At 38.4% G+C, this 13878-nt stretch overlaps 1 protein-coding gene across 11 annotated transcripts in view; it reads left to right on the forward strand.

Annotated features, from left to right (window-relative positions):
• The window catches only part of Usp16 (ubiquitin specific peptidase 16), a 28898-nt gene extending 15234 nt beyond the window's left edge, over positions 1–13664 (forward strand). For 8 of the 11 annotated variants that reach the window (XM_075959297.1, XM_075959315.1, XM_075959345.1 and 5 more), the window contains 12 exons: positions 213–308; positions 1838–1968; positions 2406–2493; positions 3368–3446; positions 4767–4858; positions 5374–5430; positions 7063–7236; positions 8611–9277; positions 10885–10997; positions 12043–12129; positions 13178–13334; positions 13438–13664. In XM_075959297.1, the coding sequence (XP_075815412.1) occupies positions 213–308; positions 1838–1968; positions 2406–2493; positions 3368–3446; positions 4767–4858; positions 5374–5430; positions 7063–7236; positions 8611–9277; positions 10885–10997; positions 12043–12129; positions 13178–13334; positions 13438–13562 (1866 nt within the window). In that variant the 3' untranslated portion in view covers positions 13563–13664. The remainder of the gene's footprint in view (positions 1–212; positions 309–1837; positions 1969–2405; positions 2494–3367; positions 3447–4766; positions 4859–5373; positions 5431–7062; positions 7237–8610; positions 9278–10884; positions 10998–12042; positions 12130–13177; positions 13335–13437) is intronic. The other 3 variants (XM_075959322.1, XM_075959338.1, XM_075959330.1) reach the window with 1 other exon arrangement.
• Positions 13665–13878: the final 214 nt, after the last annotated feature.

Raw genomic sequence — 13878 nt, forward strand, 5'->3', positions numbered from 1 at the left:
GTGGCTCCTTGCCTAGGTAGAGAGAGAAAGGGTCAGTGTTGGTTGTGAACCATGAGAGCTGGGAGAAGAGCCTGTTGTAGTGGCTCCTTGCCTAGGTAGAGAGAGAAAGGGTCAGTGTTGGTTGTGCTCTGTTTTGGTAGAACAAACTCTTCAATGTTTGAATGACTTGATTATGTAATTAATCGCCCTTTTATTTCCATCCTGCACTGTAGAATTTGTCCCAAACACCAGTGCTTAGAGAACTACTAAAAGAAGTGAAAATGTCTGGAACAATTGTGAAAATAGAGCCACCCGACCTGGCACTTACAGTACGTATTTGATTCAATGGAACTTTATAACTTTTATTTTTGAGACAAGATCTCACTTTGTAGCTCTGTCCTGGAATTTGTTCTGTAGACCAAGCTGGCCTTGAACTCAGAGAGATCCATCTGCCTCTGCTTCTGAGTGCTGGGATTAAAGGCTGCACGACCACCAGCCATTTCTAACTCATTTTAAGAAAGGTTCTTGCTACTGGCCTGACAGTTCCTTTGTATCTCACCTCAAATCTTTGTATCTGACCTAAAATCTGACCTCAAGTCTTGGCAGGCCTTCTGTCTTAGCCTTCCATGTTATGGGGTTGGAGGTGTGTGTATACCATCATGCTAAGCCAGAATTTTTACATAACTGATCTGGGAAGATGTCTCTGTGACAGGCTTGCTGCCAAGCCTGAGTACCTGAGTCTAGTCATTGGGATTGAGAATTCACTCCCCAGATATTGTTTTCTGACTTCCACACTGTCACAGCACAGCATGTGTGTCTACTTCTATGCATGAAATAAAAACATGTCAATAAATAAATAAAATTGTTTTAAGTATCTTCTTTGTAAATGTCCATATTCCAAGTTGTTTTGAGGAATTGAAACTCATTCTGCCTTTTCTCCTTGGTTTTATTTCAATCTAAGATAAACAATTCAGAACTAATAGCTGTTACAAGGACCTTATGTTTGCTTGCTGTGAGCTTACCACGTTTCTTTTGTTTGTTTTGTGCAAGTGTGTGTTTTCTACCCTCTTTTGGGAATGTTGATAATTGTGAAGCCCAGTTCTGTACTGGGTTCTTTTTTTTTTTCTTTTGACATTTTCAATGAGACCTAAGTGCTATGTAGTCAAATAAATTTTACCTTCTTCATTGTTGTTAGATGCATTTTGCCTTTGCTTTCTTAATCAATAGTATTAAGTTCCTATCCACTTAAAACTAAGATAAAGCTCAATTTTCCTTTAAAAAATTTTTTATTATCATTTGTGTGAGGGGTGAATGTGTCTGTGAGTGTGTGTGGTATGCCATGATGTGCGTGTGAAGGTCAGAGACTTCATGGAGTGGATTCCTAACCTTCCATCTTCGTGCACTTTCTGGGGATTGAACTCAGGTTGTTAGGCATGCCCAATAAGTACTTTAATCATTGAGCCTTTTTGTTGGCCCAGAGCTGAATTTTTGAACAGGAAGTTTATCTCTTGGTTTATATTTTGGATGTTTACATTGGGCAGCTCCATCAATATCAATTGGCTTGTTACATTTTGGGAAAGTAAATGATCGTAATGTTTGAGTGAAATAATTTTTTTTTAAATATTTGTTTGTTTGTTTGTTTATTTATTTATTTATTTATTTATTTATTATGTATACAATATTCTGTGTGTATGCCTGAAGGCCAGAAGAGGGCACCGGACCTCATTACGGATGGTTATGAGCCACCATGTGGTTGCTGGGAATTGAACTCAGGACCTTTGGAAGAGCAGGCAATGCTCTTAACCTCTGAGCCATCTCTCCAGCCCCTGAGTGAAATAATTTTTATTCCTACTTTTAGGAACCTTTAGAAGTAAACCTTGAGCCTCCAGGACCTCTTACTTTAGCTATGAGCCAGTTTCTTAATGAGATGCAAGAGAACAAAAAGCGAATTGTAACGCCTAAAGAGCTCTTTTCTCAGGTTTGTAAAAAGTGAGTATCCACTTGGCTGTGCTTTCAGTGAATCAGTAAGATGCTGAGAAAACAGTTTCAGAACCATATTTCATTCCAAGTTAAAGAAGCATTCTTCATGTGGTAATTAAATCTGCTTCGGGTGTTCTTATAGTAGACACAATTTTTTTAATATAATTTATTTAACTTTATATCATGTGTGTTGGTGTGAAGGTGTCAGATCCCCTGGGACTGGAGTTACAGACAGTTGTGAGCTGCCATGTGGGTGCTGGAATTGAACCTGGATCCTCTGGAAGAGGAGCCAGTGCTCTTAACCTCTGAGCCATCTCTCCAGCCCCAGTAGACACAAATTTTGAGAAAACTCCACTTTTACTTGGGATGAAACACTAAGACTTTAAAATGAGCTTTGTAAAGTAGTAGAGTCATCAGTGGTTTTCTTTCTTCTGTTTTGTCTTCAGAGCAACACGTTTTACAGGGTGTCAGCAACAAGACAGCCAGGAGCTACTTCGCTACTTACTGGATGGCATGAGAGCTGAAGAACACCAAGTTAGCATACTCTGAGAATCCTGTGTTGTAATTTCATGGGCTCACCTGCCATTTCCTGCCAGTCACAGAGGCCACTGTGCTTTTAAACACTTACTTACCAGGTTTTCCAGCCAATATGCTTCTTCATTAGAATAAGTGAAGAGGATTAAAATGGTTCTCTTAATCTAGATGTTTTTTTTTTACTCGCTGCTTGCAACGATGCCGTCTTTAAAGGCTTGCTCGTTACACTAGACCCCACCTGGAGAGATGCAGAACACTCGGAACTCCTTGTTGCAGCACATTCTCACTTTACTAAGAGTCTGGGGACAGTTTTTATAACTGAAAACTTTTGTTAATTACCAGTATATGTAATGCATTTTAGAAGTATGAATTTAATTAATTGCACTAGTAACAGTAATGATTCATTTAATTCTGTACTTATCTCAGGCACTGCTCTGTCTCATATGAATTATCTAACTGAGTTCTTGAGCCATCCTATGAAGTGGATTATTTTCTTACCCCATAGGCTGGTGTAGAGCGGTAATGACAGAGCAGGTCGGTGTGCTAGAGCTGGTTCTTGTAGCTGTGCTGTGGCCTCGCTAGCACTGTCAGTGTCTTCCTGAGGTGCTGGCATGTTCTGTAAAGCAGTGTTGAATAGGTTGAAGGTCTCAAAATGCTACACCATACCTGTATTCAGAAGTTTGCTTTAAAGGCTTAATAGGCATAATTTTTCTTAGCTCCTTGAATTAATTTTGATATATTTGAATTAATTTATGATTATCTTAGTAAATTTGGGGAGCTACATCTTGATCCTTTCTTGAATTTATTACATATTTTCTAAGGAAAATAACTTTAAAATTTAATAGTATACATATATTCATTTTATTACTTTTAGAGAGTGAGTAAAGGAATTCTTAAAGCATTTGGTAATTCTACTGAAAAATTGGATGAAGAAGTAAAAAATAAAGTTAAAGGTAATGTCTGACTTTTTGAACTAAAACACTATAGTTGAATTCTTCTGTACCATAGGACAAGATTACTGGCACATATGTTTGAAACACTGAATTATTTTAAACACAGTTTATCCATGTCACTATGAGTTTTAAAAATTAATTGGTCCTCCCAGTGGTCAGTATTTTGGAGAAGTTTAACTTGTGAAATATTCTTTTTATACATTAATATATTGAGACCTATAAAGATAGAATTAAAATAACATCACAGTTTTTCAAAAATTGAATTATGACTAACCATAGCTCAGACAGGCCTAGAATTCACAGCTCTTTCGCCTTAACCACTTGAGTGCCGGAATTATGGGCATGAGCCATCACAATTGGCTTTGTCCGTAGGACTCTGTGATGACGGGGTTCTCCTGCAGAGACAGAACTACCTACATGTAGCTACCGAGCATTGGACACAGGACTGATGAAACACAAGAACTACATTTTGATTTTCATTTAATTTTTGTCAAATGACCATGGTGACTAACGGATACCTCCTTGGCATCCTGTAGAGCCTGGCCAGTAACCAAATAGTGGCTACTGGACTGTCTGTTGTAATACCACTTGAATAATGCTTATGCATTTCATGAATTTTGAAAATTAAGTGATGAAATATTAAACTACTCTGACTTTAAACATGTCAAGTATTGCCAGTACTGGAGAAAATCAAAGGGAACATTCTGCCTGATAGTTTGCAGAGTTTGTTTTGTTTTTAATTATAAAAAAGTTCAGTTTTAGAGCTCATAAACCAAGTTACGCATTTTCTTTTCCTAAACTGCAGTCTCTTGTCTGTTGTATTCAAGTGTTCATGCTGGATGGAACAAGGCAGTGGTCCTAGCAGCTAGCAAAGTTCGAGCCTGTCATTTAGACACGATAATAGAAAGTCTTACTGAGTTGTAGCTTGTTCTTTACTAATAAATAGACTTTAAATAACAAGGTTGGGCTGGAGAGATGGCTCCATGGTTAAGAGCACTGGCTGCTCTTTCAGATGTCCTGAGTTCAATTGCCAGCAACCACATGATGGCTCACAACAATCTGTAATGAGTTCTGGTGCCCTCCTCTGGCATGCGGGCATACATGGAGGCAGAATGTTGTACACATAAAAAAAAAAAAAACCCAAGGTGATTGTGTTAATTGTTTGCTCAGTGGTAGAATATAAAGGCTAATTTCCACAGCTTACAAATGCAACACATAATTATGAATAGTGGGAAGAATGTTTAGGGACAGAACATTAAAATTTAGATAAGTAATTTAAACTCTTTTCAATTTTAAGAAATTGTAATTTTGTTGTTGCAGACTATGAAAAGAAAAAGACAATCCCAAGTTTTGTGGACCGCATCTTTGGTGGCGAACTGACTAGTACAATCATGTGTGATGAGTGCAGGACGGTAAGTGGGTGTCATGTGCAGTGGGCTTAGGCATTAACACTCACCGAGGACAGATAATCTAGAACAGATGCATCTGATTAAATATGGGGTTGTTGGTTTGTTTTGAGATGAGGTCTTGCTGAGTATTCCACATTGGCCAGGAACACACACACCACAGAATGCATCCTGCCTCAGCTTCCTGAGTGCTGGGATTATAAGTGTGTACCTCCATGCTCAGCCCTTATAGGATATTCTTTATTGATATTTATGATTCTTCACTGGAAATATAGCACCCCTAAAATCTTTGGTAAATTACAGTAACTATAATTTTTTCCCCAGTTCAAAGTCCTCAACATTCTGTACTTTTTAATTTCAAATTTTCTTAGTCATTTGCTTATTAAATCCCACCCTCTACCCTTCATCCTAATAGGTAATGTTTAATGTGAGTGTCTTTCTCTCCAGGATGGGGATAATCTAATAGTAAGACTTAACATGATTTTTTCCTTTTCCTTCCATTGCCTCTTTGATCGGTTAAGGTCTCCTTGGTGCACGAATCTTTCCTTGATTTGTCTCTCCCAGTATTAGATGATCAGGTAAGACTATCCTATTTTATCAACCAAAATTTATTTACTTATGTGTTTATTTTGCCTTTCTTAGCTTTTATGAGGGACACCCTCACACTTTGTAAGGGTGTTTGTATTACCAGTAGCATATGAAGAAAATTTCCAGGGTCTGTTAGAGAAGGAATAATTTTTAGGATTTGAAAAAAAATAGACTGTATTCTTTTTGGATTTTCAAGACAGGGTCTCTCTGTAGCTTTGGAGCCTGTCCTAGAACTCCCTCTGTAGACAAGGCTGGCCTTGAACTCAGAGATTCTCCTGCCTCTGCCTCCTGAGTGCTGGGAATAGAGGCATAAGGCACCACTGCCTAATGGACTATATTCTTTATTAGAAAGCTGTGTTTACAATTCTTAATAGGTATTAAATTGATTGTATTACACATAGGGAAGTATTTTTTTCTGTTTTCATTATTTAAGGCTAATCACAAGTTCCTTGTAGTCTTAATTACATAAAGAATAAATAGAAATTATTATCTTAGTTTTATACTGTATTAATTTGGTTCCTTTTAAGTGGTTATAAGATAACAAAAGAGCATTGCCTGGTATGATTTCCCATGCCTTTCCTTTAATCTCAGGTCTGGGGAGTCAGAGACAAGCATATCTCTAAACTCAATGCTGGCCTTTTTTATATAGGGAGTTCTAATAAATAAATGAGCATTGAATAAATTATTCAAGTCAATGTAAATTAGGAACCCTTTGCCCTGTTACTTAAATAATTAAAGTCTTACCAAACTAACTTTACTTACTTCCTCTAAGACTATCATTTATGTGCAGAAAAACAAAAAAACAACAACAAATGAATTCTATGGTGTGATGCAGAAACCACTTAAAGTACATTTACAAAAGGACATTTATACAACATTTTATTACTTGTATCCAATTCATCACACTCATTTCTAGTATACTTACACATGACACTTCTTGCTTGAGATAATATATATATGTGTTTTTTTTTTTTTTTGGTTTTTTCGAGACAGGGTTTCTCTGTGGCTTTTTGGAGCCTGTCCTGGAACTAGCTCTGTAGACCAGGCTGGTCTTGAACTCTCAGAGATCCGCCTGCCTCTGCCTCCCGAGTGCTGGGATTAAAGGCGTGCGCCACCATCGCCCGGCCTATGTGTTTGTCTTTGGGTGTATGTGCCATGACTGCAGGTGTCTTTGAAACGCTGCAGCTGGAGATATGGGTGGTTTGAGTCACCTGACATGAGTGCTGCTCCTAACTACTGAGACATCTCTTCAGCCCCTGATATTGCCCTTTTACTGTTGTGTTTCATATTTTCTCAGCATGTGATGATTGCTGTCTTTATATAAATTTTCATGTATCATGAAATTAAAAATGGTAAGAGGGTCTGGAGTGATGGTTCAGCAGTTAAAAGCACTGGCAGCTCTTCCAAAAGACCTGGGTTCAGTTCCTGTCATCCACATGGCAGTGCACAGCTGTAACTCCGGTTCCAGGGGATCTGGAACTCTTAAGTAGACATAGATGCAGGCAAAACACCAGTGTACATAAAAAATAAATCTTAAACAAATGATAAGGGAGTAAAATATTAAGCTACATAAATTTTCTTTCAACATAATAGTGGTAATATTTTGTTTTTCATATTTTAAGAGTGGTAAGAAAAACACAAATGATAAAAATGTGAAAAAGACAATGGAAGAAGAAGATAAAGACAGTGAGGAAGAAAAAGATGACAGCTACATGAAAACAAGAAGTGATATGCCTTCAGGAACCAGCAAGCACATACAGAAAAAAGCAAAGAAGCAAGCCAAAAAGCAAGCCAAGGTGGGTAACTACAAGGGAAGTTATGCTTTTTCTTTATTGTGTATTTACTTACTTGTTAGTTTTAATTTAAAAGATTTAGTTAACATGCAGAATGGTGGCTGTTAGCACTGTATTTTTTGTTTTGTTGCAATTTTATTTATATTATGTGAATGGGTGTTTGGTTTACATGTCTGTGCAGCACACGTATGCCCGGTGCCCGTACAGGCCAGAAGAGGGCATCAGATTCCCTGATGTTACAGATGGTTGTGAGCTGCCCTGAGGATCCTAGGTCTCAAGAAGAGCAGCCTGTGCTTTCAACCACTGGGCCATTTCCTTAGTCCTTATGTAGACTTCATTCTTATTTGCCCCTTTCTTCCCCACCTCTCCCCCTATGCAGACAAAAAGGTAAATTCAGTAGGGAAATTTTACTGGCCTTGTGCATATAGCTTCTTTATGTCTTTTTTCCTTCAAGAATTTTTATGTATCCTGTATCCAAAATAAGTTGTCAGTTTGTTGTCTTTTTAGTGAGACTGATTGGTAATTGCAACTCATAGATACATATTCCTGCAGAGTTGCCATAGTTCCTTTTCTATTGCTCCAACAATAGGCCATGAACAAGGCAACTTAAAGTGTTGAAGTTGGCTTACAGTTTCAGAGGACTAGAGTTCACATCTTTTGTTTCTTGAGACAGGGTTTCTCTGTGTAACAGCCCTGGCTGTCCTGGAATTCACTCTGTAGACCAGGCTGGCCTTGAACTCATGGAGATATCTTAATACCTCTGCCTCCTGAGTGCTGGGATTAAAGGTTTGGACCACCATCACCTAGCCCAGAGCTCATATCTTGATTTTACAACCATGAAGCAGAGAAAGAGCACTGGGAATGGCATTGGCTTTTGAAACCTCATTGCCTGCCCTCAGTAACACACCTCTTCCCACAAGGCCACACCTCCTAATCCTTCCTTTCTACATGGTTCCACCAACTGGGGATCAAATACCGAAGCATGTACCTATGAAGGCCATTTTCATTCAAACCACCAGAGTGTTGTGAGAACCACCACTCTGTCTAATTCTTGACTTATCAGTTCTAAGTCATAGAACTCATAGCTCACTTCTCAACAGTACGCATCATCTCTTGTATTGTTACCTCCACAATAGCCTGGTGTTTGGTGAATAGTGATTATTATTGATTTCATTTAAAGAACTTATTGTTATAATTTATTTGAACTCTGATAGTAAAGGAATTTTTAAAATCAGAATTTGAGAGTGAACATTTCTTATGAAATGATTTTTTTTTTTGAAAAGCAACAAAACCTGATGTGGGTGGTATCTACTTTCTCTACCTTTCTCTCTTTACTTCCTTCTCTCTCACTTTATATATATTATACTTTTTACACAGAACCAACGAAGGCAACAAAAAATTCAAGAGAAAGTTCTTCACTTAAATGATATCTGTACCACTGACCATACTGAAGACAATGAACACGAAGTCGAAATGTCACTTCCTGGAGAAGCGGCAGTGGATATTGAGTCCAACCATGGTTCTCAAGAGGAGGTTTTACATACAGAACTTTATGTTAATGAGAAAGATTTCAATGGCCAAGAGAAAATGATAGAAAGTACAACTGACAGTCAGAAATGTCCAGAGGCACTAGGTGTGAAAAGTGTCAACACTGAGTGTGATCTGGTGATTTCGACACCTGCTACTGAATGTACTAGGGTTTTAAATGATGCCTTTCTAGAGGAAAGGACCAATGGAGAACTTGACATTACCAGTGGTTTAAAAAACCTTAATTTGAATGCTGCTATTCATCCTGATGAAATAAATATAGAGATTCTGAATGACAGTCATTCTTCTGTGACAAAGGTGTATGAGGTCATGAATGAGGACCCAGAAACTGCCTTTTGCACCCTTGCCAACCGGGAAGCTTTCAGTGCTGATGAGTGTTCAATCCAGCATTGCTTGTATCAGTTCACCCGTAATGAGAAGCTTCAAGATGCAAATAAACTGCTTTGTGAAGTATGCACAAGACGGCAGGGTCATGGACCAAAGACAAATATAAAAGGTATTTAGAGTTTTTCTTGCTCTAAAAATTGATATTAAAGTGTATATTCTGCAAGGAGAATATTTGTAAATTATGGTCACATTGGGATTTGGAGAGTTACTAGTGCCCTCTTGCATGTAAATGTCCTAACAGAAGGAAAAACTTTATTGGCATGGCTAGTACACTGGCAACTAGCAGCAATATAGTGGACTAGCTTTTCCCAGTCTCTTCTGTGTGGGTACACTTCCCACTGGAATGCCGTCATAACAGTGACCGATTCTCTGCATCCTCGTTTCCTTGTTGGCTCTAGTGATGGCCTTCATCTCCCTTACCCCCAGGAAGTCAGACTTGAAGTTTTCAGTGTACTTATGTGGCACATTCAGAATAAAGGGACCAGGCTTTCTTATCTCCCTTAAACATGGAACTGATAATATCCTCTTGCCTTGCCCAAAAGGGGCAGGGTGTCACAGATTGTTAAAGATCTTCATTAGAGTTTTTTTTTTTTTTAAATATTTATTTATTATGTATACAATGTTCTGTCTGTATATGCCTGCAGACCAGGAGAGGGCACCAGACCTCATTCCAGATGGTTGTGAGCCACCATGTGGTTGCTGGGAATTGAACTTAGGACCTTTGGAAGGGCAGGCAATGCTTTTAACCTCTGAGCCATCTCTCCAGCCCGTCCTTAGTCATTTTTTATGGAGGGAGATATGCCATACCTCCACCTCCAGACATCTTGCTGATGTTCCAGTTCTTAAAGACTTTAGTTTTTGGCTAAGAATGAATTTAGCACCTTGTACATTTTACTAGTGAGTTGTACTTTAAGCCTTTAAAAAAAAAGTTGTTTTTTTTTTTTTTTTTTTTTTTGAGACACTGTCTTCTTCGGTAACTCTTGTCTGTCTTCAAACTTGCCATCCTCCTGCCTCTACCTCCCAAGTACTGGCATTATAGGCATGTGCCATCATGTTTTTCCACCCCTCAAAAACGTTTTTTAGGCCGGGCGGTGGTGGCGCACACCTTTAATCCCAGCACTCGGGAGGCAGAGGCAGGCGGATCTCTGTGAGTTTGAGGCCAGCCTGGACTACAAGAGCTAGTTCCAGGACAGGAACCAAAAGCTACAGAGAAACCCTGTCTCAAAACAAACAAAGAAACAAAAAAAAAAAAAACAAACCTTTTTTTAGTGGTGGTATAAATGATTTGATGATGTGGAACACTTACTTCCATCCCCAATTAAATGTTTGGCTTTACTACATGACATTCTTCTGATGCGGTGCATTCAGAGCCAATTACTGTTTTTGTTGTTGTTTGTTTTTGGTTTTTAGAGACAGGTTTCTCTGTAGCTTTGGAGTTTCTCCTGGAACTAGCTCTCGAAGACCAGGTTGGCCTCAAACTCACAGAGATCCATCTGCCTCTGCCTTTCGAGTGCTGGGATTAAAGGCATGCGCTACCACCGCCTGCCGCTCACAGTCAATTACTGCTTCTAAGTTTATATTTATACCAAGAAAATACCTTGATTTTGACTCTTGTTTAATAGAAACACAAATATTACCACATTCTTTGTAGAAGTTTGTTAATCCTGTTTTAGAATTTGAGATGATCTTATAGCAAACCGATTGTTTTGTTGCTAGCATCTTGCGTTTCTGTAGGTGAGAGAAAACATGTTTACACCAATGCAAAGAAGCAGATGCTGGTTTCCCATGCTCCTCCAGTCCTCACTCTCCATTTGAAGAGATTTCAGCAGGTACCCATGCAACGCCTACTTTATCTCTTTCTGTATTTGCTTCTGCTTTTTCTTAATTCTAACTTCAAAAAGAGTGGGAAAATCAGAAGAGACATATATGTAGGTTTGTCAAAGTAAGAAATTTAGATAGTCCTAGGTTTCTAGAACTCATTGAGATTTATAGTATCTTACTCTAAGCTTAACTTCAGATTAGAAAAACACAGGTTTACTGCCTAAATGTTTTTCTGTTTTGTGTATTATATCTACTTTTACTGATTTGATAAAAAGACATTCATTGGATTTTCATAATTTTTTTTATTTTTATTTTTCAAGACAGGGTTTCTCTGTAGCTTTTGGTTCCTGTCCTGGAACTAGCTCTTGTAGACCAGGCTGGCCTCGAACTCACAGAGATCCGCCTGCCTCTGCCTCCCGAGTGCTGGGATTAAAGGAGTGCACCACCACCGCCCGGCGATTTTCATAATTTCTATGGCCGTATCTTTCCTGAAAGATTTGGTATAATACAACTTTCAAATCCTCCAGGATTTTATGGGTGCTTTCCCTCTTACTGGTCAAGCATTGTCTTGACTTACTGGTTATATCTTACGAGGAATTGTGTAAACATGGTAAGAACATGGGCTGAAAAGTATTTCACAGGGAAATAGTCTGCTATTGCTGAATTTTAGGAACACATTGGAGGTGACTAAGGCAGAATCAGGGAGATCTCATCAGAGTAGTTTTGGTGGTAATGTGGTACTTGAAGAAAAACCTAGGTCAGGCAGTGGTGGCACTCGCCTTTAATCCCAGCACTAGGGAGACAGAGGCAGGTGGATCTCTGTGAGTTCAAGTCCAGCCTGTCTACAAGAGTTACAGGCTCCAAAGCTACAGAAGAACCCTGTCTCAAACACACACACACACACACACACACACACACACACACACACACACGTCTCCTTAGAAAGGTGACTAGGGCTGGGTGTTGGGAGTTCTTTGGGCTTTAGAGGGGATAATTATTTAATCTGTACAGTTTTTCCAGAAAAGAACTTAATCTGTAATCCTCCTCCTTTAGGCTGGTTTTAACCTACGCAAAGTTAACAAACACATAAAGTTCCCGGAAATCTTAGATTTGGCTCCTTTTTGTACTCTTAAATGTAAGGTATGTAAAAATGGTTTTTAAAGGAAATTGTTGAGAAATCATAACCCACCAAATATGTATTTCAAATTAAATGTAAAGCTGATGCCAGTTTTGAAGAAAGCCTGGGGATGAAGCTCAGTGATTGCTTAGAATTATTTTAGAGTGGTACTTTGATCATTATACCTTTATAATTTTAAGATCTGTGATGAAGGCACCATGACTTTGTCTTTCAGAAGATTTCAAGATTAGAGAAGCTATCTATGCTGCTGTGTTTGCACTATGTTAATGTAAGCTTATGAACCCCTGATGTGTAAAAACTGAAGTGCTGAATGCCTTCTTATTCTGGAACGATTTCAGAGTTGAGGTGTAGTGAATTGTCATTTTTACTACTAGGTGCTGCGGTTGCTGCTTCATAGGCTACTTTAGACTATACAGCAGACAATCAAGACTCAAGGATACTTGAGGTTAAAGAACACAGACGAGTTGAAGGAGTAGACCATTATAGAGAGACTGGGCTGGATCTCTGGACGGAGTTCAAAATCCAGTCCATTATGGCATTGAAAAGGCCATGCGTGTCACCAGGGCATGAACCTCTGGGGAAATGCAGGAGGCACAGAATGCAGAGTTGGACTGGTAAAGAAGTGACTTTCAACAAGGGCACAAAGGAAAACAGCCTCTGCCTGAGGGAATCTGCATTTGTCAAGGCCTGTGGTACCTAGGGCCTTAATAAGCAGCCTTTACTCTGGGTGGGAAAGTAAAGTCCAAGTAATTTTCTTTTCGCATAATCTAAATGTTAGCCTTCTACAAGGTTTATATTGGTGGAGAACCAGGATTATGGCCAGGGGTATTAAGGAATTCTAAGGCATTAAGCAATTCTTTAACTGGTAAGTTGAGCTCAGTATCTATACTAGTTTTTGTACTATGGGACCAACAATTGCAACATCTGAAAAAGGTGGAAGCATCTCTGTGGAGAACAGAAAGGTGTTGTGTTAAGACACTGAATGTGTCTTGCCAAAGCATCTGTATAAATGGGGTAATAATAACACTGGGTTATTATTATTTTTTAAAGAATGTTGCTGAAGAAAGTACAAGAGTACTGTATTCCTTATATGGAGTTGTTGAACACAGTGGTACTATGAGGTCAGGGCATTACACTGCCTACACCAAGGCAAGAACTGCAAGTAGTCGTCTTTCTAATCTTGTTCTTCATGGTGACATTCCACAAGGTAAGATAATTCCACAAGTTATCTTGGATAGCAGAGACGTTTTGTTGATTATGCCAAAGCCAAAATGACTAGCCTCAATCTTTCCTTTTGTGTTTCCTAACAGACTGTGAAATGGAATCGACTAAAGGGCAGTGGTTTCATATCAGCGACACATTTGTGCAAGCTGTGCCTATAGCCAAAGTACTAAACTCACAAGCGTATCTCCTATTTTATGAGAGAATACTGTAGTAACAAAAGTACTTTCTCTGAAATACATCTATGGCTTTTATACTGGCTACATAACAAAGATAACAATAAAGTTAAACTATAAATTATGTTCACATAAGTAAACGACGGTTTATTTAAATGCCTATTCATAAGTTTTTGTATTGTCATACTGATTTTTATTGTCTTATCAAAGGAAATTTGAAATACTAAAATCCTGTTTTTAATCTGATTGGGTGGTAGTTCTCGACATATCAATAAAATGATTTTTAAGTTATATATTAATAACTTAATTTTTAAGTTATATATTACTGTACCCCTACTTGCAAAAAAGGTTTCA

Source organism: Microtus pennsylvanicus, chromosome 1, assembly GCF_037038515.1.
Source record: "Microtus pennsylvanicus isolate mMicPen1 chromosome 1, mMicPen1.hap1, whole genome shotgun sequence".
Lineage (NCBI taxonomy): Eukaryota > Metazoa > Chordata > Mammalia > Rodentia > Cricetidae > Microtus > Microtus pennsylvanicus.